The following is a 26,660-nucleotide window of genomic DNA, read 5'->3' on the forward strand; positions in this document are numbered from 1 at the left end:
TTAAAATAATAATAATATTTGGCGCTTATTTGGAGTATCAGTTTAGTATGCGCTTTCAACTAAGAGGCTACTCCCTTTCTCGCTCCCTTTAGTGACTGGCCGGTATGTTTGTGTAAAACGTGGCATATATTCTACATACATAGTAAATTATCTCTTAAGTAGCGTACAATGAATACAGATTACAGAGTTGTAGGGGTACGTTACTGTACTCCATCAATTCGAGCAGCACCTAGCTATTTACAGTAGGTCATAGGTAGCCAGTGGTGGAGACTGCACAAAAACTGTATCCAGTGTTTTTATCACATGTGTGTTTTTATGATTGTGATTTTAGGCCCCTATTCGGTGATTATTAGTTTCTCATCTAATTATTATGATGCGGGCGGGAGGGTATTACCATTATGCCATTATTTTATAATATTAACACACTGATGTACAGACCTTGTCCAAATTGTCTTTCTTTCTTACTACAAACATTTCCTTCACCAGCTGATTCTACTTTTCGTGATCGCCAACTGCTTTTCGACAGTCAGCTGAAAGCCTGCTTTGACGAAGTCGATAGAGCACGATTGCAACTGGCACTGCAGCAATTTGCTAAGGAAAACAACAGTTCTCCTGGTGATATATAGCGCATTGTAGCGTTCATCAACAAAAATTATAACAGTTTGGTATCACGTGTTCTTCTGAGCATGCGCAGAGTAAATAATGGCTTACCATGCGGTAGCTTAAGAAGGATGCGGGCAGTGGATGAGAAACTAATAATCACCAAATAGGGGCCTTATCAGTACCTGTTCCAAAAGGGTCAATTGACTAAAAGGACTGAAGGGGAATTTGGTATTGATTGGCCCAACCACAAGAGGTAAAAACTCAAATTTTCCACACTTGTAGATACTGTTGTAAAAACCAAACTTGTGCCAGTCCGGTACTCTAGTCCAGTGTTCCAGTCCAATGAGTAGTAACACCCTGTGTAGCCCCATGTGTGTGTAGTGTGTGTCAGAGTTGACACAAAGTCAGGTCAACTGGATCTAACCGACTTTATGCTTTATGAAATATCCAGGTCTGACCCATATATGTGACCGTCTCAGTAAAAACCCGTCTAGTTCGCACAAGCATGCGTTTTGAGAATAAAAAAATTGGTGAAATTATGCGTGTTACAAAAAAAATTTTATGCAAGTTGTAATCGAGTCATTACTCAGGGAAGGAAGTCTTAAATTGATTAAACCTATACACCATCTTATTTGCCTACTCATGGGGAGTTCAAATATCTGTTTTGTTTCTGTAGCCCCAATGGTTTGCATGTCATGTACTTTTTGTTTATGATGCGGTAGACATAAACAAAATTGTCGCCATTGTTTTTTTCAGTAAAATCACCTTCATACGCCTATGTGCAAGTAATTGCAGGGCTAAAACTATATCTTGGTTGATCTGCTAATCCATGGTGAACATTGTAAGCCAAATCTCAACTCTGTAGACTAATCCAAGTGGAAGTTATGGCTGCGATTGTAAGAACCTGTAGTTTATTTTTATTATTGTTACTTTACAAATCAGTTTCCTTGCTCCCCCTACTTTCTAGTGCTGTAATAGCCCATTTTCACACAAGGTGGTGGTTAATAATTACGATTGTGCAACATCCAGTGTCCTTTAAAGTGTATTGAAGCCTATGGGAGTGAAGTAAGGAACCTTTACAAGAGCCTAAACCGTACTGTTTATTCTTATTATGAGAATGAAATTGTAATCTTCAGGTTGTTAGCATCACAATGGTATATAGTTTGTGAACATTCGCTGTGTTGTAAAGCGGAAAGAAGTGACTTTAGCTTGGCAGAAGACTCTAGTGACTTTGTTTTCAGCATCTAGAAAGTCTTCTTAGTGAGATAAACTTTGTTACTACGTTCTATAAGGATGGGAGCAACGCTATGCAAAATTTTATCTCAGAAATAGGCGATCTTTCATTGCTGTGATTCTATCAATCTTAGGCGATTATTTCACCCGTTACAGTAGGTTTAATGGCCATGTTTTGTTGCCTAACGGTCTTCTATACTTATAAGAGTAAAAATACCCCGCTTTAGGAAAGATGCAGCCTTTAAAACTTAAGATATCACTACCATTTGACACGAAATTGCTGATTTCTCGTTCACAACACAGTGTACCTCTCCAATTTCACGTCATCGTTGTAGTATAGTGGCTGCTATAAAAGTACGTTCTTATAATAAGAATAAACGGTATGGTTTGGGCTCCCATGAAGTGTAAAGGTCTTAGTCCCATAGGTTTTAATACACTTTAAGGCCTCCCAAAGGACACCGGATGTTGTGCAACATCTAATAAATTAGTATTCATTACCATACCGCATACCGTGAATACTTTAGCTTGCGTTGAAATGGACTATTCCAAAATTACTCACCGTAATTGACTGAAACTTTGGCAGTAATGTCCAGCTTTGGCGAACCATTACTTGGACAATGCAGATAAAATATAAAGAAATTTGCAAGCTGTGTGAACTAGATGAGTTTTCCCTGAGATGGTCACATATGAAATGAAGTAATAAGCTTTACTATGTTGAAGCGCATGTATGTGTTGCTCCCTGGTCACTTGTGATATTTTGTTATTTAATACTAAAAGACAGACTTGGTAACACTGTGAATAGCGATTCTGGACGCTAACCCATGTTTATTGCACACAATTGCAGACATTACTGTTTCAGGAAATCTTTCTTCAGTTTTGACATGTTTCTGTGCTTGGCCAAAACAGCTGTAGATACACAATATTGAATGTGATATAACCCTATTATTGTTACTTTGAATAGAGAATTGTTGACTCAAAGGGATAGGCTATTCCTGGTAGTCTATGAGGCTAGCACTGTTGTTTCTCAATTGTTAAACGCCTGTAAAACCCAAAGTGAGGGTAATTCACGAAGTCTATGGAGATCGCCACACCCATATTTTAGACCACCGAAAAGAAACCACCTCAGAGCAAAGTTTACCTGTGTGGAAGTTTAGTACTGCCTTCATTTCACTTTTACTTCTTACGTGAAAGCTGCTTTTACCATTATTAATTTTAATGATTTTGCTTGTGTGGGTGCGTACAGACAAACATAGGTAGATAGATAGGTACACACACACACACACACACACACACACACACACACACACACACACACACACACACACACACACACACACACACACACACAACACACACACACACACACTTTTACGAAAACAATTTCAGTAAACCAGGCGTACACCCTGTGGGCACACGCCTGGTTTAAAAATAGTAAGGTTGTAGTGGGTCTCTATAATACAATTAACACATTGTCATTGTTCTAATCAAAAATACTAAAATTTAATTATATTACAAGGACCAGTTGTGCAGCAAAAAGTTGGGGTACCACAACCCAACAAAGCCTCACCATTTATCTTAATTTGCATGAATACATTGTGAGTGTGTACATGTGTCTATCTAACTGCCACATTTGCCATGCAGCAAATTTAGAGAAAATAGCTACACTGTATATATGGCATATACAGCGTAGCTATTGGTATATGTGGAGCATATAAAAGAGTGCATGTTTAATATTGTGGGTATGAAACAGATATAATTGATGCACAAATACTTTGTTTCTAGTCAGATTGGCAAGATATTGCGCTACGTTAGTCTGTCCCATTGCAATTGTTGCTATATCTGTGGTGCTGCTCTGCTGTGAATGATAGCTGCTCGTGTAATAAAAGACAAAACAGAATATTTATACTGAAAATAAAAAGTGATGTCAAAACCTACATACAACATAATTATGTACTGTAGACTACATGTATGTGTGTAGACATGTACGTGTGTAAGCTACAACCTCTGTATCTTCAGTAATATACTGTGTGATGTGTGTTACTAATGTCTAGTGTGTTTATTTATTTTTAATGGACATACATATACATGTGCTGGCACATGGAGCCATGAGTACATTGGAATTCCAGATAGCAGCTCTTTGGTAAATTGTGACTGGATCTGGGAAAACTGGTCTTATCGCCCATGTCAGCAGATTCGATTTTTTACCAAGAATACACAGCTACATGAATAAACTGTCTAATTTCACAATCAAAATCAGCTATACTTGAGTGGTCTGCTTTTGCTGGCTGCTTTTCCCAAGCCCAGTGGTAATCCATACATGTAGTGTGGGGCCTTAATGGAGCGCTGGTCAGCCTGGGGATGGCTGTGTGTGGCTGTACATGGCTGTGCGCAGCTCCGTGGTATTCTTCTGTTGTGGATTTCCTTTTATTTTAGCCAGTTTTGAGACCTGAATGGCCCATAACTAGGCCTAATTCATCCCTACGCCTTCCTTTTCAATTTTTAAAATGGCCTCTTGCCCTCTTTCTGGGTCCCCACCTCCCTCCCCTTTTGGAGCTCCCATAATACAGTCAACCATGGTTTAAAATCTATCTACAATGGCAGGAAACTTAGTCGTTGGCTACTTGCACAGTGGATACTCCAGATGGAAGGTAAGGAATTAGTATAAAATGTGTGACAATTTGGTTATCAACCATTGGTGAGCTACAACACACTAAATACACAAAACCGGCTTTTCTTGATACTTTTATCTAGGCAATAAGACCGGTTTTCCCAGACTGGGTCACAATTGGCCTTTGTCTAGACTACAATTTGACCTGCAGTGATTAAGTTGCCACCTAGTTTTCTGCTTTTAGTAAAGTTTATAGCTAAGGGTATGATTCCTTGTATTTAAAAGCATTAGTCTTCTTGTGGCTCACCGGGCTATTAAATGTTTTCTTTTCCCCACAGCTGGATCGTACCTATGGCGTCTGAGGTTGAGCCATTAACACTTGATAAGATCAGAGCATCCAAAGAATGTAAGTAACTTGAAAGGTACAAGAACGGGCAGGTAAAAACAGTGGACCCAGGGACTGGGACTTGTAGTAACCTGGCTATTCTTTACCTACCAAAGGAAAACATAGTTGCATAAAGTCATCAGGAAATTTGTATATTCATATAACTGTACTTATTTTGTTTTATTTGTCTTGTGTCCTTTTTTTTTTGGAAAATGCATAAAGTATGTACGTTTGTGTGGGTTTGTACCTCTTTCATTGTATGATAAAGGGTATATTTAATAAAAGACTGTTGCACATTTTTGCAATGATTGATAAACTGATTTATAAGAGTGAGCATTAATTGGAACAAATTTATTGTACACTATATAAATGCCATTCGTATTAATTGCATACTTAGGCGTTTAAAATTGCAAAAGTAATGTTCTAACAGGCTTTGAAGGAATTTAAGGCTACCTGGACACTCTTTACAGGGCTTAAAATAACATGCAGTCAACGGGCAATTTCCAGACAAAACTTTAAATGTCCGCATAATTCCGTATATGTAAGGACAAAAATTGTCCACACAGAAAAGACCTAGAGATGCTACAAGTAGTTCTATGCTTTCAGAGAAACGAGTGGTTTCAGTATCTACTGTACAGAAATGGATAAGGAAAAATGATAAGTCTATGTAGATGATGACATGGCTGAAATTTAACAGGTGTGAAAATGATGTCAACCACATGACAAGTTTGTGTTGCTCAGTGCGCCAAGAATTTCACAATAGGCTAAGAGGAATCAGAAACTATAGTGCCGCTTTTGTTATAGGAGCCACTAACTTTCGATGTTCAAACTTCAAAGATCACTCCAAGACCGACATGCATACTAAGGCTATGTCTTTGTACTGCGGAAAGACGGCTAGGTCTAGTGTTATGGAATCTGCCCCGATTGTCAGAGCTCTAAATATAATGGACAAGTCTCTCGAGGAGAAAATGATTTTAAAATTTTCAAGTTGCGTTTACTATTAGCTGAGTGTGTAAGCAGAGCTCTGGCATACCAGGGTCTTGAGCAACCAGAGAAATTGATAGGATTTGGATGTGATGGTGCAAATGTTAATATTGGTGATGAAGGATTAAGAGGAAAGTTCGAAATTGGATTATTACCACCTGGTAATAGACTAGAGCTAGCATTAAAAGATACCTTGAAAGCTACGTTGTTTCATGAAATTGATGAAATGATAATGCAAATTTATTATTTGTATATAAAATTGCCTAAAAAGTGTAGAGAACTTGATGATGTAATTACAGAGATGAAAGCTTGTTTTCAGGAATCAGAGTTTGCGACTGAGGGTGGAAATCGTCCACTGTGAGCTTGTGGGACTAGATTTATAGCTCACAAAGTTTCAGCACTCAACCGTTTTATTGAAAGATATAGAGCATACTTACACCACTTGACAGTATTAAGCCAGGACAAGACAACAAAGGCTTTAGACAGGCAAAAATTGAAGGGATATATTCTGGGGTGGAAGAAAAGTAAAATTTTAATAGGGTGTGTCATGTTCCATGATATTTTAAAATCACCTGAAATTTTGTGTAAAGTGTTACAAAACAGTGAGTTGTGTATTGTTAGAGCTATTGAAGGTTTCTTACACACATCCAAAAATGTTGAGAAACTGTCAACATATACATCTGAAAAGCTCCCATCAGTTGAAAAAGTGTTACTTCGACTGCGTGAAGGTGATGGTAAAACAATCTAATTCAAAACAGCCAAGCTGTAAAAAAGAGTGTGGCCCTCAAAAAGACTATGGTGAAGAAAGATGTGAAATCCAAGGTGGCAGCCAAGAAATGGCTGTGATGGTAGGTTAATGGTAAAAAAATTAATGATGACAATTCAGGTGAATTTTGGTGTCACTTGGTCTTGGTACAAAATTCACCTGAATTGTCGTTATTAAAATTTTTACCATTGATCTACCATCACAGCCATTTCTTGGCTGCCACCTTGGGTTTCACATCTTTTTTCACCATATATAGCCTTTTTGAGGGCCGTACTCTTTTTTTTTTTACAACTTGGCTGTTTTGGATTAGATTTCACTTATTTTTGTATTTGTATACCCCAAAGCCAGCCTATGACCGGCTTTGGGGCTTTTTTAACCTATCTTTTTTTTACCACAGGAAGAAGAAAAGATGAAGCAGATGTTAAATACTTTAAATATTTCTTATTTTATCAATAAATGTACAAATTATGTATATAATACATATATTTATTACAGAACTCTCTACATGGTGGTTTCTTTGCAACTGAGCACTCTACAAGGTGACTTCTTCTAGCTGATCTCTCTACAGGGTGGATTGTTTGTAGCTGAACTATCTACAAGGTAACTTCTTCTACGTAGCTGATCTCTCTACAGGGTGATTTGTTTGCAGCTGAACTCTCTACAGGGTGAATTGTTTCTAGCTGAACTCTCTCTTTGTAGCCAAGCTCTCTACAATGCAACTTCTTTTAGCTGGTCTCTCTACGTTTGTAGCTGAACTCTCTACAGGTGATTTATTTGCAGCTGAACTCTCTACATGATGGTTTCTTTGTAGAAATCACTCTCTACAAGGTGATTTCTAGCTGAACTATCTCTTTCTGTAGTTGAACTCCCTGTAAGGTAACTTCTTCTAACTGATCTCTCTACAGGGTGAATTGTTTGTAGCTGAACTCTCTACAAGGTGATTTGTTTGTAGCTGATCGGTTTATTGTTTCTAGCTGATCTCTTGAATTCTCCTTAGGGTGTCTGCTCTATTAGGATGACTGCTCTTATCTCGATCTCACACTTGCTACACCAAGTTGGATTTCATGTTACAACTCCGTGGCTTTAAGCCCGATTCTTCTACACCATTGAAGAGCTTTTCTAAGATGATTACTCCATCTGTACAGCGATTTTCAAAGCATTACCCCAAGCAATTTTTCTGGTAGGCATGACAAGTAGTCGTTTTTTATTAGCTAATCTCGATTGCATAATTGTTACACACTGTTGGTTTTTTTGTTGTATCTTCCTGGTTTCAAGCTCGATTTCTTTCCAACCACAAAAGGTTTGAGGTTTAATAGTTAACCTATTCACCCAACAATTTTCAGCTTCTTTCCAGAAGCAGTTTACCCTGTAGGTGTGACTATATATTGGTGTTATTTTTCATGAATAATCACTAATAACTCTTTGCCTGTTTATCGTATTCCAGCCGAAGTTAGTACTGAGGTACGCCTTTATACCTCCCTTCTGTGTGCCAATTTTTAAAGCAATCGCATATGGCGTTCACGTTTAATAACAGTTTTAGCAAGTGTGGAAAAAGAGGAAGAAAAATAAGAAAAAAACGAAGAAACTAAGCCAATTATTGATGTCTCATATCTCGTAAGTTCTTGAAGCAATTTTGCTTAAATTTGGTATGTGGAGTACTGAAGTTGATGGGCGTGTCCACAGCAAAAAATTGTTTTATTTCATCAAGGCAGTACAGAACTACGGAGGTGCGAATATTGCATTTTTGTTCTTCCTGTCAATATACTCACGGGTGTTGCACGCCGGCTTCTTGGGCCACACAACACACTACCGTGTGTCTTGATATATCAGGGTATGGAACTTACCAACCGCATAAAGGGCATAAGGTTTTTAAAATACAATTTTGTTCAATTTGTTGACTCTATTTTAAAATGTTTAAAAAATAGATTTAAATGCCAGAATGGCAAATTGTTTACTCACACCATAAAACTTCTTGCTACCCATGGATGGGAAAAGACTGATGATGCCTCATTTGGATATGATGCTTTGGCTTATTTCACTAGAAGGTTTTCAGTACCATTGGAATATGCAAATGTTGACTGTAGTCTCTTACAACAGGAGTGGAATTACATGGTTGACTATGGAAGGATGTACATTAATTTGACAGAGAACTACAGGAAAGTATGGTGAAAGCTGTTCGATAATGGTGATTGTGTTCGGTGGAATAATATCCTCTCCCTAATTGAAATGTTATTTACTATACCAGTATTTAACGGACATTTAGAAAGGTGTTTTTCACAGATGAAAATATTGAAAACCGACAAGAGATGTTCTCTCAGTGAAAAAAGGCTTGATGAATTGTTGCATATTTGTCTAGAAAGTCCCCCTCTTAGCCAGTGGGATGCAGAGAGTGCAGTGCAGTTGTGGTGGCAAGACAGAACTCAAAGACCTACTCATACAACGGCACCCACTTGTAGTTACAGACAGTCATCCAGTATTACTATAGTTGACTCTGAGTCTTATAAGGATGAAGAACCTCTGTTGAATTTGGAAGACTGGGACCAGTGGTTAGAGTCACTAGTATAATGTCATTGTGTGTGTGGACATGTTAGTTGTTTCACTTTGTACCAATTTTATATATTATTTTATTCAAAGATCATGACAACATAATCTAATCCAAAACAGCCAAGCTGTAAAAAAAGTGTGCGGCCCTCAGAAAGGCTATGGTGAAAAAAGATGTGAAATCCAAGGTGGCGGCCAAGAAATGGCTGTGATGGTAGGTTAATGGTAAAAATTTTAATGATGACAATTCAGGTAAATTTTGTGAAGCGGCACAAAAATTCACCTGAATTGTCGTTATAAAAATTTTTACCATTAACCTACCATCACAGCCATTTCTTGGCTGCCACCTTGGATTTCACATCTTTTTTCACCACAGCCTTTCTGAGGGCCGCACACTTTTTTTACAGCTTGGCTGTTTTGGATTAGATTTCATTTCTTTTTGTATTTGTATACCCCAAAGCCGGCCTATGGCCAGCTTTGGGACTTTTTTAACCTATGTTTTTTTTCTTTACTACAGGAAGAAGAAAAGATGAAATACATGTACTTTAAATATTTATCAGTAAATATACAAATTATATATATAATACATATGTGACCGGATTTGCGAAAAGGGGCCTTCCACACACATCCAATTTGCCAACTTTGACAATTGATAACTTCAGATTGGAAAGAGCTATTGCCTTGAAATTTGGGCAGTGGTGATTTCTTTGCAGCTGAACTCTCTACAAGGTAATTTCTTCTAGCTGATCTCTCTACAGGGAGATTTGTTTGTAGCTGAACTATCTACAAGGTAACTTCTTCTAGCTGATCTCTCTACAGGGTGATTTGTTTACAGCTGAATTCTGTACAGGTGATTTGTTTGCAGCTGAGCTCTTTACAGAATGGTTTCTTTGTAACTGAACTCTCTACAAGGTAACTTCTTCTAACTGAACTCTCTACAGGGAGATTTGTTTGCAGCTGAACTCTCTTCATGATGGTTTCTTTCTAAAAGGTAACTTCTTCTAACTGATCTTTCTACAGGGAAATTTGTTTGTGGCTGCATTTTCTACAGGGTGATTTCTTTGCAGCTGAACTCTCTACATGGTGGTTTCTTTGTAGCTGAACTCTCTACAAAGTAATTTCTTCTAGCTGATCTCTCTACAGGGTGATTTGTTTGTAGCTGAATTCTGTACAGGTGATTTGTTTGCAGCTGAGCTCTTTACAGAATGGTTTCTTTGTAGCTGAACTCTCTACAAGGTAACTTCTTCTAACTGATCTTTCTACAAGGCAATTTGTTCGTGGCTGCATTTTCTACAGAGTGATTTCTTTGCAGCTGAACTCTCTACATGGTGGTTTCTTTTTAGCTGAACTCTACAAGGTAACTTCTTCTAGCTGATCTCTCTACAGGGTGATTTGTTTGTAGCTGAATGATCTACAAGGTAACTTCTTCTAGCTGATCTCTCTACAGGGTGATTTGTTTGTAGCTGAATTCTGTACAGGTGATTTGTTTGCAGCTGAGCTCTTTACAGAATGGTTTCGTAGCTGAACTCTCTAAAAGGTAACTTCTTCTAACTGATCTTTCTACATGGAAATTTGTTTGTGGCTGAATTTTCTACGGGTGATTTCTTTGCAGCTGAACTCTCTACTTGGTGGTTTCTTTGTAGCTGAACTATGTACAAGGTAATTTCTTCTAGCTGACCTCTCTACAGGGTGATTTGTTTGTAGCTGAATTCTGTACAGGTGATTTGTTTGCAGCTGAGCTCTAAACAGAATGGTTTGTTTGTAGCTGAACTCTCTACAAGGTAACTTTTCTAGCTGATGTCTCTACAAGGTGACTAGTTTGTAGCTGAACTCTCTACACGGTGGTTTCTTTGTAACTGAACTTTCTACAAGGTGACTTCTTCTAGCTGATCTAACACAGGGTGATTTGTTTGTAGCTGAACTCTCTAAATGATGGTTTCTTTGTAGCTGAACTCTCTACAAATTAACTTCTTCTAGCTGATCTCTCTACATGGTGATTTGTTTGTAGCTGAATTCTGTATAGGTGATTTGTTTGCAGCTGAGCTTTTTAAATAATGGTTTCTTTGTAGCTGAACTCTCTACAAGGTAACTTCTTCTAGCTGATGTCTCTACAAGGTCACTAGTTTGTAGCTGAATTCTCTACATGGTGGTTTCTTTGTAACTGAACTCTCTACAAGGTAACTTTTTCTAGCTCATCTTTCTACAGGGTGATTTATTTGTAGCTGAATTCTGTACAGGTGATTTGTTTGCAGCTGACCTCTTTAAAGAATGGTTTCTTTGTAGCTGAACTCTCTACAAGGTAACTTCTTCTAGCTGATGTCTCTACAAGGTCACTAGTTTGTAGCTGAACTCTCTACATGGTGGTTTCTTTGTAACTGAACTCTCTACAAGGTGACCTCTTCTAGCTGATCTTTCTACAGGGTGATTTGTTTGAAGCTGAACTCTCTACAAGGTAACTTCTTCTAGCTGATCTCTCTACAAGGAGATTTGTTTGTAGCTGAACTCTCTACATGATGGTTTCTTTGTAGCTGAAATCTCTACAAGGTAACTTCTTCTAGCTAATCTCTCTACAGGGAGATTTGTTTGTAGCTGAACTCTCTACATGATGGTTTCTTTGTAGCTGAACTCTCTGCAAGGTAACTTCTTCTATTGATCTCTCCACAGGGCGATTTGTTTGTAGCTGAACTCTCTACATGGTGGTTTCTTTGTAGCTGAACTCTACAAGGTGATTTTTTCTAGTTGAACTATCTCTTTCCATAGTTGCATGAACTCCCTAAAAGGTAACTTCTTCTAGCTGATCTCTCTACAGGGTGACTTGTGTGTAGCTGATCTCTATACAGTTTTCTTATTTCTAGCTGATCTCTTGAATTCTCTTCAGGGTGACTGCTCTATTAGGATGACTGCTCTATTAGAGTATCTCGATCTCGCACTTGCTGCACCAAGTTGGATTTCGTGTTATAACTCCGTGGCTTTAAGTCTGATTCTTCTACACCATTGATGAGCCTTTCTAAGATGATTACTCCATCTGTACAACGATTTTCAAAGCATTACCCCAAGCGGTTTATCTGGTAGGCGTGGCAAGCAGTCGTTTTTTTTTATTAGCTAATCTCGATTGCGTAATTGTTACATACTGTTGGTTTTTTCGTTGTATCTTCCTGTTTTTTAGCTCGATTTCTTTCAAACCAGAAAAAGTTTGAGGTTCAATAGTTAACCTATTCACCCACCGATTGTCAGCTTCTTCCCATACGCGGTTTACCCTGTAGGCGTGACAACATATTGGTGTTATTTTTCGTGAATAATCGCTCATAACTCTTTGCCTGTTTATCGCATTCCAGCCAAAGTTGGTACCTAGATGCGCCTTTACATCCCCCTTCTGTGTGCCAAATTTCAAGGCAATTGGATATGGCGTTCGAGTTTTATAGCAGTTTTTGTAAGTGGGCGACAAGAAAAAGAAAAATAAGAAGAAAAAAAAAGAAGAAACTGAGCCAATTTTTGAAGTCGCATATCTCGGGAACGCGTGAAGCGATTTCGCTCAAATTTGGAATGTGGAGTGCTGCAGTTGGAGGGCATTTCCACAGCAAAAATCGTCTTGTTTCATCAAGGAAGCACAGAGCTACGGAGGTGCGAAAATTGCGTTTTCTTTCTTCCTGTCAATATACTCACGGGTGTTACGCGCCGGCTTCTTGGGCCGCACGACATACCATGTGTCTTGATATTTAAATACAATATTAAAACAATGTGATGTACAATAACATAATTATGCAGATACTTGCATGCGCTGCACTCCACTTCCTTGTACCTAGTAGCATAAAAGTACTACCACGATTTTCCATTTAAATGTGATCTCAGATACAGTTAATGATGACAGATGTGATAGCTGTGCCTGTATTTTTCTCCTTTACAGTTGATTGTTTGCTTTCATATTCAAGCTGGTGATTAATGATCCTCAATAATTTCTTGGAGGAGCATGCCCTAGCCAGTAGAGATGTACCGATATGGGTTTTTGGCATGTACCAATATCCGATATTGATGCCACAAAAAGAAGTCGATAACCGATAGTCGATCCGATATTTGCATTACAAACAAAAGTCATAGATAATCTATGCAAAAGTGTATATTACCTACTCTACAACAACATGTGGATATATTCATTGCTTACTCTATGCCTGTGGTGGTAGTGGCTTGTGTTTCTATTGTGCAATCCAGAAAATTAGCCACCCACAAACATTTTTATATATACTCCCATGAAGCCTTAATTTACGGATATTTCTGTATTACTACGCATTTTTATATTGGCTTGTGCGAAGGTTGCAAGCTTGGAAGGTTGGTACAGCTGGTTTCCTTGGTTATCCTGTGACTCTTATTACAAAGGTACTATATAACTTCTTCATTTTTAAAGACTGATAAGGTTTCCAGCAAACAATTGCCAGAATCACGTGTGTTTATATGGCTTCTCGTAGTGTAGTGCTTGTTGTAGAGATAACAATAAGCCACTGGTACTAAACAGCCACATGGATAACGTAGAAAACAAATATATAATCCGTTTATGTACAAACTATTGCTGCTGTATAGATATCGGTAGTGATGTCGGTCCTCCTACTGTTCTGTACCGATACCAATATTGGTAAAAAATGCCATATCAGTGGCCGATATTGTAGCCGATCCGATTATCGGTACACCTCTAATATAGACATGTTCCATGAAACCACTTCTTTTATGTTTACCCATGTCTGTACAATTTGGTCTAATGTCCTTACAATTGCTAACATGAGGGGACATTTGTCCTAAGCAGCTAAAAACTTAAATTAAGGCCTGCTTTACTTCACTATCAGCAGTATCAGAAATGCTCTCTTCCCAGGTGGCTGTTTTCCTCCATTTCGTATGTCAAGTTATTTATCACATGATAAAGTCTCCTCCAACAGACAGCATTACATTAAAGTCAAACCATCAGGATGGAATGAAGTTGATTGCACCAAAGAATTTTGCAAAAGAAAATCTTTGATTGCTACATATAGTAAATTTTAGCAGTACCCTTCCAAAATAGGTTTTTATATAAACAAGTCTACAGAGAGCCTATTTCGAGTGGAGTTGAGTCTACGTTACAGAACTTGTGCATGTTTTATTATAACATAGCTATTATTATGTACATGTACTTTTGTAGGTGAGTGCTTTATTAAAGTACAGTTGACCCTCAGTTATCCAACCCTCATACTCACGTTTGTAAATGACTGTTCTATTGGAGTATTTTAAGTACAAGTATGTATTTATTAGAGTATTTCAACAGAGCTTTATATATAAATGTATGGACTTCAGGTATCCGGACTATTTACTTATCTGAACACTTTTATCGTTGCAAAGGGGCTCGGATAATCAAGGTTCACTGTACTGGCTGTTGATCTTGAGTGAACCTCTTCATATTATATGTAACCGTCTCAGCAAAACTTGCCTAGTTCATGCAGCTTTCAAATTTCTTTTTTGTTTTCTTGGCATTATCTACAGTATGCAAGGAATGGATCAGCATTCCAGTGAGTAGTTTCGGAATTCAACGCTAGACAGAAGGAAGAGCAAGGAAATCAATTTATACAGCAACTGTAAACTAAAAATTAAATACAGGCACTAACAGTCATAGCCATAATTTATGTTTGTGTCATTCTGCAGTATTGGGATTTGGCTTAAATGTTCACTTTGGATATGGCAAATCAATACCTTTATTCTTCCAAACTTTACTGATTTGACTTGTATAGTTCAGTTGGTGTTTCAGAGAGGTTTCTGGCACCTCAGGGAACTCCCCACCCTATACCCCTGTTATTCTTATTTTGAGTTAGACAATTACAAAATCCTCCAGTAATGTTGGTAAATTTCTAGAATTGTTGTGATTTAGAAACCAGAAAAACCTTTGGAATGCAGTAGCATTGTTAACATAGAATAGGATTTGCAAAAAGGGGCCTTACACACATCCAATTTATCTACTTTGACAATTCATACTTTAGATTGGAAAAAGCTACTGACTTACAAAGTGGTCAGTAGTAAGCACCAACATTGTTTAATGAATGGAGGTTTGCATGTTACTTGAACACTGAGTATAGTGTACCAAGTTCATAGAATTGAGTGTGAGTGGAAGACCCCTTTTTGCAAATCCGGTCACAAACATGCAGTTTTACCCTGTATATTGTAATTAATTGTAGAGTATATCTTTTTTGTTATTTTTTCAATAGTGCAACAACAAAAAGCAACTTTCAAGCATTTGGACAATCTTGTAAGACCAGTATATGCTGTAGCATGGAGAGAACTAGGGGAGAAGTTGGACATACCAAGTGGGAAGCTGAATACACTGCAAAAAGATTATCCAAAAGACAGCAACTACTGTTGCGGTGAAGTATTAAAAGAATGGAGGGACCAAGATCACGAGTCCTTATGGAGTACTCTGTTAAAGGCTCTTGATTCTCCAGAGGTAAAGGCTGTTATGAGTGACTATTGGACTGCTGACGGCGGGATGTTGGAACACAGAAGGAGTGAGATGTTAGAAGCAGTTTGTAATGTAGCAGAATGCTTGCAAGAAAATTCTAGAGAGAACAGGTATAAAGTCTCACCCGATGATTGGCCGAATATTGAGCTGAAACATTTTACTAGTGTTGCACTCATCCATTATAAAAAGGGTCACAATAAAAGGGAAGAAATTGAAGTTATTGCAGATATTCAACACAAAGGTAAAATTAGTTTAACAGAGCCCCTAGGTAATGTCAATCTCACTAAAACCACAAAGGATATTTCGGAAATATTTGCTCCAATGGAAACTTCAAATGTTTTTCCTAGGACAATACTAATAGAAGGAGCTCCTGGAATTGGTAAAACCACCTTGAGCAAAGAAATAGTGTTCCAGTGGTCCAAAAATAATTTGTTAAACCACAAAAAGTTAGTTATTTTGGTATTTTTGCGTGATCCTAAAGCTCAGCGCATACGATCCCTGACAGAATTTGTCAGTGAGTACTGTTGTTATACAGAAAAATGCAATGCCATACTTGAGGAATACATAAAATTTACGAGAGGTGAAGAGATGGCTATAGTACTAGATGGCTATGACGAGTTACCTGAAGAGATGCGGAAAAACACTACATCGTTCTTTATTAGTTTAATCCATCAAGAGTGCAATGACTTACGTAAAAGCATGGTGGTCATCACATCTCGTCTTACCGTGTCTGTAGAGCTGCATAATAGGGTTGATCGTAGAGTAGAGATACTGGGATTTACAGAAGATAACAGAAAAGCTTACATTACTCAAGCACTGGAAGACAACACTGAAGGTGCTAACAAGCTACTAAACTACCTGGATAGAAATCCTGCTATTAATGCATATTGTTATATTCCACTCAACATGACCATTTTACTGTGTCTGTTTAAGGAATGTGGAGAGAATGCTGAGCTACCCACAACCCAAACAGAAATCAATAAACAGTTTATTTGTATCACCATATCTCGATTTATAATTAGAATACAGAAAAAAGAACACTTTGGCTTTTCAGATTTCAATTCTATACCACCAGAATATAAGCCAATTTTCTTGGAATTGTGTCAGTTGGCTTTCCAAGCATTATGCGAAGATAAAATTGTTTTTGATAAAACGGATATTGAGAATATCTGTAAACATCTAACACTGCATTCTGGTAACTGGAATGGGCTAGGTTTACTAAAAGCAGTAGAATTTTATAATATAACTAAAAATGTGAAAAATATTTCATTCAACTTTTTGCACTTGTCTCTTCAGGAAACTTTGGCAGCATATTATATAACTTTGTTGCCAAAAAATAAGCAAATAAGTTTGCTGAAAGAACATTTTTTGAATAGCAGATACTTCAACACTTGGATAATGTATGTTGGATTGACCAAGGGACAGTCATATCCATTCAAACACTTTTTATCTGGTCATAGATTCCAGTTTTCTACTACATTTTCATTGTGGCTGTCTAAGAATCCTGGTATATCAAAGAAACTTATTGCCAATAAAGTTATATGTCTCCATTTGTTTCAGTGTTTTTCTGAGGCTGAAAATGATGACATGTGTCAATATGTTGGTCAGTTGTTACAGGACCAAAAGATTGACCTCAGTGGCCAGACACTGAATCCAGTAAATGTTCATACCCTTGGTTTATTTTTAGGTAGGTCTACTACAAAACACTGGAAACTATTGAGCTTGTCGAACTGCTATATAGGAGACAGAGAAATTGAACGCCTGTATGCATTTAGTAGTAGCAGCAGAACAGTTGTGAGTATTGATGAACTAGATTTATCTTACAACAATTTATCACAGTCTTCAGCTGCTCTACTTGCTGATTTGTTTTTGGCTTGGAATATTAAGAGAGTAAAGATGTATTCTGGTGATGGTGAAAGAAGGAAAATAGACAGTGATACAGTTAACAATGTTATCGACCAAATATCTAAAATTGAACTCGTACCAAATCATATGGAAATTTTTATTACAGATAAATCTTTTCTTATCATGTGCATGCAAAATTATGAAACAGTCATAGCAGCACTGTCAGTGAGAAATTATTCTAGTATCCATTTGTTGTCATGTGCTTTAGGCAGCTCATTTAAGCAAACAGCTCAAATGGTACTCATGTTGGCAGAAAGAAGTACTAAAGTTTGTTTGCATAACTGTGATGTGTCCTCCCAAGATGTTGTTGAAAGTGTCATGAAATCCAATATTTTATCATTTTACTATGATGAACGAAGTGTTGCAGCCCCAAAAGGGATTGAAATTGTTATACAAAAGCTTGCTGAGTTTGCAATAAAACTAGGTGATAATCCCCTACCATTGCGTATCTACAATATAACAGACAAAACACTTGGTATAATAAAGGAAGATATAATGCAGGGGATTAACCCGGGGACTTTTGTGTTTAGAAATTGTGAGGCCAAGGACATCGATGAAATTGTTTCATATTTCAGTTCTCTTTCAAACTGGGAATACTTCATACTCAGTACTAGTTTGGTCATTCCAAAATTTGTTTTTCAACAAATTGCTTCTATTTTGAGACAGAAATCTCTTTCACAGTTTATGCTCAGTGTGCGTTGCTCTATGGATCAAGCAGCAGCAGAAGATATAGCAGATGTGTTCAAAAATAGTACATCACTTCAACATTTGAGTTTGTTAAATTGCAAGTTGCAAAATCACAATAGTTTGTTGATGTGTCAAGCAGTACACAGTATCAACACCTTAGTCCACATCAACTTGAGTGGCAATACTATTGGTAACCAAGCTGCAGATATTTTAGCCAATGGCATTACTGCTAACATGCTTTTACAAAATCTTGAACTAGCACAGTGTAATTTGTACGAAGGTGGTCTTAGCTCAGTTTGTGGTGCAATCAGCATGAGAAACTTGCTAACATTTGATTTAAGTGGTAACTTTATCACCAATAAAGTTGCAGGTAAGTTGGCACATGCAGTCACAAGCACAAAATATATTGAAAATCTTCACTTGAAAAGGTGTTCATTGAAGTATGAAGGAATTCAAGTGCTTGTAGTAGCGTTGGCACAAATTAAAACTTTGAAAGTTCTTGATTTAAGTCACAACAACATGTCACATACAAACCTTGATGTATCTCCTGTTGTTCTTGCCAACCAATGCCTAGAGAGTGTAAATTTTTCATACTGTAGGTTACAGAAAGGTACAATGGTCATGTTAGTAAAAGCATTGAATGGTGAGAATCTTAAGATTCTGAATGTCAGTGGTATTCACATCACTGATTCAATAGCTCGCAGTATGGTAGTACTACTAGCTAATGCTGTTGGTTTACATGGGTTATACTTGGCTAAGTGTGGTTTGCAAGAGAATGCATTGACTCAACTAATGAGGAATACAAACTCTGCCTTAAAGTATTTTGATATTAGTTTTAATACTGTATCTGTTGATGCAGCTAAGCATGTGGCGAGTGTTATTTCTAAGAGCACAAACTTGGCACACTTGGACTTATCTAATTGTGGTCTACAGGAGAGAGGATTTGCCGTAATCATGAAAGCAATTTTGAAGTGTACTATGCTTGAATACATTGATCTCAAATCAAGTCAGTTTAATGCTGTGTTAGAGGTTGAAATGGCGGCATTTATATTTGATAATCATAGACTTGATCATCTCTGTCTTTCTGACTGTGCTTTAAGAGAGGAGGGATTACTTAGACTTGTCGAAGGCCTTAAAAGTACAAAGTTAATGCAGCATTTAAATATCAGTTTAAATTCAGTTACAGACCTAGTAGCTAAAGAATTAGCTTCCACAGATCTCTTGTTTGGTAAGTCACAGCTAAAACAATTAAATTTATCACACTGTCAGTTACAGACAAAAGGCTTTTCAAAAATTCTTATTGCAACAACAAATATGTATAATCTGAAGTGTGTCAACTACAGTGGCTGCAAAATCACTGATGAAGAGGCTCGATATTTGGCAGGTTCCATAACAGTTAACGACACTTTAGAGCAATTGGTTTTGTCACACTGTGAGCTACAACCAGTGGGATTTCTAAACATACTGAAAGAGTTGAAAAAATTGAATACATTGAACTACCTTGATTTAAGCCATAATCAAATTACTGAGAATGCTGTGATAACTCTGGGAGAAGTTATATATGCTAATCGTATAGAACATTTGGCATTGTCTCACTGCTTGCAAGGAGCAAACAGTTCAGCTGTACTAACTGCTATTGGCAGCAGTGTTACACTTCAGTACCTTGACCTCAGCCATAATGACATCAATGATGATCAAGCTAATTTTGTAGCATCTGCTATTACAGCCAATAAATGTTTGTTCCATGTAAATCTCGCAAACAACCAGTTCAGTAGTCATGGTACCAGAACAATTCTCAATGCTATGGCAATGATAAATTCATTACAGCTTGTTGATTTACGTTCATTCAGTATCAGCGATGAGTTGGCTGTTGATCTTGAAAATGTGACTAGTTGTAATGGTGCTCTAGAGAGCATATTCATTTACAAATATGCAATTCAAAAGGTTAAGCTTGAGCAGGTACCCATTAGTACTTCTAAACTTGTGCTAACAAAGCTGTGCATTAATGACCATATTGTTAACGATACAGAAGCTTGTACATTAGAGTCCCTTATTGGGGGCAGCAGTTCAATTTGTCATCTTGATTTAGCTAATTCAGTGATTCCTGATACAAGAAAACCAAGAATTATAAAAACAATGAGGAAGCATTCCACACTAACACACCTTAATCTTAGTGGGATTTCTGTCACTCAAGAAGTGGAAGATGATTTAACATCTTTGGTTGCTGACAATGCTAATTTAAATTATCTTGCATTGGCTGATTGTAAATTAAAGGATTCTTTCCTTGTTAAACTTCCTGAAGCTCTAAATGCACACAAGGAATTATTACAGCTAAATTTAAGTTCCAACACTTTTTCTGCAACAGCAGCGGCAAGCATATCAAAGGTTGTGACTAACAATGCACGATTGGAAGGACTACAAATGGCTGACTGTAAATTAAGTGAAACTTGCCTTTTACGTGTTGTCAGGGCTCTAAATAAGTTGAATGGCATTGTAAACTTGAACTTGACTGGGAATGTGCTTTCTGACCTTGCTGTTGAAATGTTAGCTAAAGTGGTTGTTAACAATTCAAGGTTGAAGAAAATTGAATTAGCTGGTTGCAAATTAAACAACACAGGAATCATCAAGCTTGTTGAAGCCATGGATTCTGGCAGATTAAAAGAATTGACAGATCTGAATCTTAGTGGCAGTACAATTACTGGCCAGGCATTAGACAGCTTGTTCTCTGTGGTTGCCAGTTGTAAAAAGTTGAAATTTCTAGAGTTGTGTAATTGTGGTATAACTGCACTGAAAGTATCTCATTTTAGGACACTTCATTCAATGACAACTCTAAGGTATCTTGATTTCAGTAATAATCCCATATCAGATAGGTATGCTGGAGATTTAGCCAACTTAATTGCTAGGAATATTCAGCTACAACATCTTAATGTGTCGAATTGTTCACTGGCCTCTGAAGGAGTGCTAAAGATAGTTAAAGTTTTGAAGGAATCCACTGTATTACTGCACGTTGACTTGGGATCGAATGTCCTATCTGATCAACTCGGTAATGTGGCTTCAGAGATCGCTGCTTTGATCACCAACAATAATGGAATCGAACAGTTGTGTTTACCACATTGCAAGTTTCAAGATTACGACCTCACAATTCTCTTTGAAGCAATGAAGGATATCGTTTCCCTGAAATGCATCGATATTGGTTGCAATCAAATTTCTGATTCATTGTATAAACATGTAACAAGTGTGGTAGCCAGCAATAACAACTTGGAAGTTTTTAGGTTGTTTAAGCTTGTTCTTTCTCAAAGTGGACTTGAACAACTTTATGATGTATTGCCAAAGTTTAGAGCACTACAGGTGGTCAGCTTAAAGCAGTGTCATGTCTCTGATCAGCAGTTGAGTCACTTCTCTGTGATGATTGCAAAGAATCCGGATATAACTGATTTCAGAATAACTGATTGTCTGCTTTCTGATTTGGGAATTTGTGAAATATTTAAGTCACTGAAATTCGTTAAGCTTCTACAACATCTTTACCTCTGCAGTATTGTGTTTAGTGATAATAGTGTTGATGACGTAGCAACAGTTATTGCAACTAACAAGGACATGGAGCATCTGAGCTTAGCTGATTGTAGAATGTCTGAATGTAGTAAGGCCAAAGTCCTCAAAGCTCTTATGGCTACTACTACCCTGCAGCATTTTAATATCAACAATATTGTGGTCAATGAACAAGTAGAGGATAACTTAGCATTGGTCATAGCTAACAATGTCAAGTTAAGGAGCCTTGAATTAGTAGGATGTGGCCTAACAGAAAGCGGTACTGAGAAACTTGGCAATGCACTAGATAACCACAAAGATCTGTCATGTATCAAATTAAATTGTAACACCGTTAGTCTGGAAATGTCTAACTTACTAAATGTTATAGCCAAGAATACTAAACTAAATCAGCTTGAACTGGCTCACTGTGACTTGGAAGACACTGATATTCTAGCACTTACAGAAACTGTTAAACGTAGTCACTACAAAAGTTTTTCACATTTAAACCTTAGTGGAAATAACCTCACTGATACAGCCACTAAATCATTACTATTAATGGTAATTAGCTGTCTCTCGTTCAAGCATTTAGAGTTATGTGACTGTGGCATGATTATTCCATCTATGGAACTTCCAGAGACTTTGAACTTTGTTTTATCTCTATCATACCTCGATATAAGTCACAATCCCATTGGCAATGAAGGGGCTGAGTTGGTAGCAGCATTTATATCAAGAAACAACACAATTAAACATGTAAATTTGTCAAGCTGCAAGTTTCAATCAAGTGAGATCAACCAGCTGATCAAAGCATTGAAGAGTATATCCTCTCTACAGTTCATAGACTTAAGTATGAATGATACCAGGAATGGGACTCTTGTTCCAATTGGACCTGTGATAAGTAGTAATGAATCATTGAGCTTTCTGCATTTACCAATTTACAATTTTACAAAGCAGGACTTAGATGACATATTTGAAGCTGTAGCAAATGTGTTGTCATTAAAGTCTAAACAAAATGCCAAATGTTTTACTTCAGTTGCACAAATTACCAACTTTGCCCTGCAGAAGTTGAAGGTGTTTGAAGTTCATTATGATGACAATGCAGTTGGAAGGCTTAATAACATGCAAAATATCTTGGGATGTTTCAACGATTCTGGGAACAAGGTCAGCAACTTTGTGGATTGCCCACCTTCCACTTTTGTCCCCAACTCTCTTATTATAGAAGTTGGATTATGCAACACTTTAAAAGCTGTTCAGAATGCATGTTCATTAGAATATCTAAATTTCAATAACACTCGTATTACTGACGTCATAGAGCATTCCATGATTACTGCTATTGCTAATAATAAAACTCTATTGCATCTTGAAATGGCTACATGTGGACTAAAGGACACTGCCATAGTCAAACTTGCCCAAGCATTTGACAGCTTAAAGAATTTATTGTATTTGAATGTTTGCCAGAATGATTGCAGAATTATGCAGTTGTCAAGTGCAATATCCAGATTCACCGAACTGGTACATTTGGATTTGAGCAATTGTAACATATCCCATTCAGAGTTGAGTAGTAATGAGCCACTTAGCAACAAGAATTTGAAATATCTTGATTTAAGCAACAACTCCATTACAGATGAAGCAGTGGAACAAATAGTGGCTATCATCAACAATAATAAACAGCTGCAGCATTTGAACTTTTCCAACTGTGAATTTAAGCCTAGTGGGATGAAAGAGATAGTTTCAGTGTTAAAGACATGTACATCATTGAAGTATATCAACTTAACATCTAACATTATAAATGATGGACTGGCTGATGGAATTGCTGCAGTTATTGACAACAATGATGATTTGAGTCATGTGTATTTACCGGACAATGTCTTCAGTTACAAATGTGTTGATGTTGCCATTAAAAAGAAGGTTTCTTTGAAGAATGCAAGTTCACGAACTAACCAAGTGGCAACTGTCAAGCTCAAGAACCTCGGGATACAAATTGAAACAATTTTTAATGATGTGGCATGCAAGTCTTTAACAAGTGGTATAAAATATCTTGCTGTAAATTTCAATTTTGTTTCAAAGCAAGCCTTGAAATTACTGATTGGTTATCTGAACAACAACTCCTCCTTAGAGCACCTAGAATTGGCTGTGTCAGGATTAACCGAAGCATATGTACGTGGGCTATGTAATGCTCTTCGTTCATTCGAATCCTTAAGATTCTTGAGCATATGCTGCAGTGACATTACAGTTGAAGCTGCAAGCTCATTGGCAGATGTTCTTAATGCTAATAACAACAGTTTACAACATCTGATCTTGCACAACTGTACATTGAATGATGTAACTCTTCAGAAGCTTAGTGATGCTCTGGACAACATGTCAAACCTCAAGTGTATTGATTTGAGCTTTAATGATTTCAGCTATGAGGCAGTCTCTGAGATTGGAAAAGTGATCACTAAAAATTGCTCTGTTGAACACTTGGACTTGTCAAACTGCAGGCTGAAGAAAGCCAACATCACCCGAATTTTGAGTGTGTTAACAGAAATATCTGAGTTAAAATATTTGAATTTGAGTAGCAACGAAAAGCCAGATAATGCATCTGATGCTATGGCTGCTGTTACATCAACTAACCAAAACTTGAAACATGAAAACATAAAAGTCTGAACACGCATACACACAGCATAGCAATGTAGCTTTTTAGTGACAGCAGCTCATAGATTTTGTAGTATGTACAGTATATTATGTACATACAGTAGATAGTGACTCATGATAAATACATACACTGCTATTTACTGTAGCATAGTATATATCACTACGTTTTGTAGTTAGCTATGTATGTTATGTAGTTTATTTTTTGTTAGAAAATCACACTTTTTATTAGCCATGTTAACAGTTATTGTACTGTACACAACCATCCTTTTAGATTCACATTATGCTCTTGTTTTTATGGATGTTAACTGCAATTAAGTATACATTAGCTTCATTTTTTTTCTTTTTTTGAAGCCATCTTATGCTTATCTCCCCATCCCAGTAGTAGGGATCATTTGTTTGTTTTGAACTACCACTTTTTCTGTAATTACAAAATAGGCACAGGCATTTCTGCTTTATAATTATTGTTGTAGCAGCACAGTTCTCAATTATTGGTAAAATATGTTCACTGAAAACTTGGTCTTGATGTATAATTGATTAAACATTAGCCTCTCCTGCTGTGGAGATGGGTATGGAGTTTGAAGAGCAGGCTAAGTGATGAAGAATAAAATAAGGAAAAGCAGCAAAATTTAGATAATAAAGTGGTATTGAAAAGATCTTACACATGTATTATGTGACCGGATTTGTAAAACGGTACCTTTTTTACAAACTGGATTTGACCTGTTGTTTTTTTTTAACTGTGGAGCTTAGAGTAAATCTCCAAGTTATAGTTTCACAGTACTAAGGCTTTTCTCTATGACAACTAGTTAATAAAGATGATATTGAAGCCTGCAAGTTACCAGGTATGGTTACAATGTATTATAAAGGAAAGGAGAAGGTTCTGTGTTAGAGTGAAATAATTCTTGATCATGGCATAATGCCTGTAATTTTCTATGAGTTTAGTTACAGTATTTGGCTGCATTTTGTTACTAAGAGCAAGTTTATCAGAATAAGGAACAAGTCTACATCATTTTTTTGCTATCATGTAAAATGTGCGGAAAATGTACCTTTCGTAAATCCAGTCGCATAATCTACTTGCATCAGTCTAAAATACATTCTACTCTGTATCAAACAGTATAGTACATGCTTCAACTTTGGATTCTCTTTGATTTTGTACATAATAGCCATACATGGGGCATTGTGATTTGTGAGTGTGTAAGAGTTAAAGCACTTACACGAGTGTTATATATGTCAAGTATAGCTTGTAAAAGAGTGAGCGAGAGACAAATATAGCATGAAGCAAAGTCAAATTCTTATAGTATGTCTCCAGATCACTCTATTACTTTTAATGTATAGCACGAGCCTAGTAGTGCTTTAACTGGTATTGAGAACCATCGACATGATCATAACACATACAAGGAGTAGTCTTGTTTATATTGGGAAGTTATAAAACACTTTGATAGATCAGACCCTCAGGTAGTTATAGAATTTGTCAGGCCTATTTGCAAACTAATAGCCTGCTTTGAGTGATTAATCACTCATTGTGGCCATGGTCAGTACAAGCAATCAACCAAGCCAGTCTAGGCTGATAGCCTGTGTATGCTCTTGCTGACCAGTCAACCCAACCAGTAACAGTATAACCAATTTTATAGACATACTTGAAGATTTCGATGATGGTTGTTTGTGGTCAGCAGCAGTGAACGAACGTTCTTACTTTATATTATTTTGTTTACATAAATGGAGAAGTCCTAGGAATACCATGGAAATGTGCTTATTAAGTACCACAATCGAAAACCTTTAGTCATTGAGAAGATGGACTAGACTCATCCTCTTGCTAATCCCAGTCTAATGCAGACACAACACAGGCACAATAATGCCTATATTACTGATGATAAGACTACTAGACTATAGCTAGTACTCTGTGAGTTTATTTTTCATGTGTGTGTGTGTGTGTGTGTGTGTTTGTGTGTGTGTGTGTGTTTGTGTGTGTGTGTGTGTGTGTATACATGTATGTATACATGTATGTGTGTGTGTGTATACATGTATGTATACATGTATGTGTGTGTGTGCATGTGTGTATGCGTGTGTACCTCAAGTTGAAGGTTGCCAATACTAGTTAAAGCACTGCTTAGGTTCATGCTAATTTGATATTTTCAAAATGTATAAAAAATTGTATACCGTAATTTGCTTCTTTTTTTTGTAAAATAATTTTGTATGCAAAACTTGTACAAAAATTTTTTTACATGAGAATTTTTACTAAAGATCGCACTACTCTAATAGAGCAGTCATTCACATAAATCGTACGAAAAATAATATACAAAAAAATGTTGCATGCAGAAAATAAAACAAA

At 37.0% G+C, this 26,660-nt stretch overlaps 1 protein-coding gene across 1 annotated transcript; it reads left to right on the forward strand.

Moving 5' to 3' along the window:
• Positions 1–28: 28 nt before the first annotated feature.
• LOC136247093 (uncharacterized) lies at positions 29–24,830 on the forward strand. The gene is made up of 3 exons (XM_066038711.1): positions 29–102; positions 4,783–4,850; positions 15,336–24,830. The coding sequence occupies exons 2-3, from the start codon at positions 4,796–4,798 to the stop codon at positions 24,344–24,346; spliced, it is 9,066 nt and encodes a 3,021-aa protein (XP_065894783.1). The 5' UTR covers positions 29–102; positions 4,783–4,795; the 3' UTR covers positions 24,347–24,830.
• Positions 24,831–26,660: the final 1,830 nt, after the last annotated feature.

Source organism: Dysidea avara, chromosome 2 (genome assembly GCF_963678975.1).
Source record: "Dysidea avara chromosome 2, odDysAvar1.4, whole genome shotgun sequence".
Taxonomy (NCBI): Eukaryota; Metazoa; Porifera; class Demospongiae; order Dictyoceratida; family Dysideidae; genus Dysidea; species Dysidea avara.

Bases quoted from the DNA above. Each gene is read 5' to 3' on its own strand.
- LOC136247093 (XM_066038711.1), top strand. From the start codon at position 4,796: ATGGCGTCTGAGGTTGAGCCATTAACACTTGATAAGATCAGAGCATCC. The intron at 4,851-15,335 runs GTAAGTAACTTG...TTTTTTCAATAG, and splicing joins GATCAGAGCATCCAAAGAAT to TGCAACAACAAAAAGCAACT.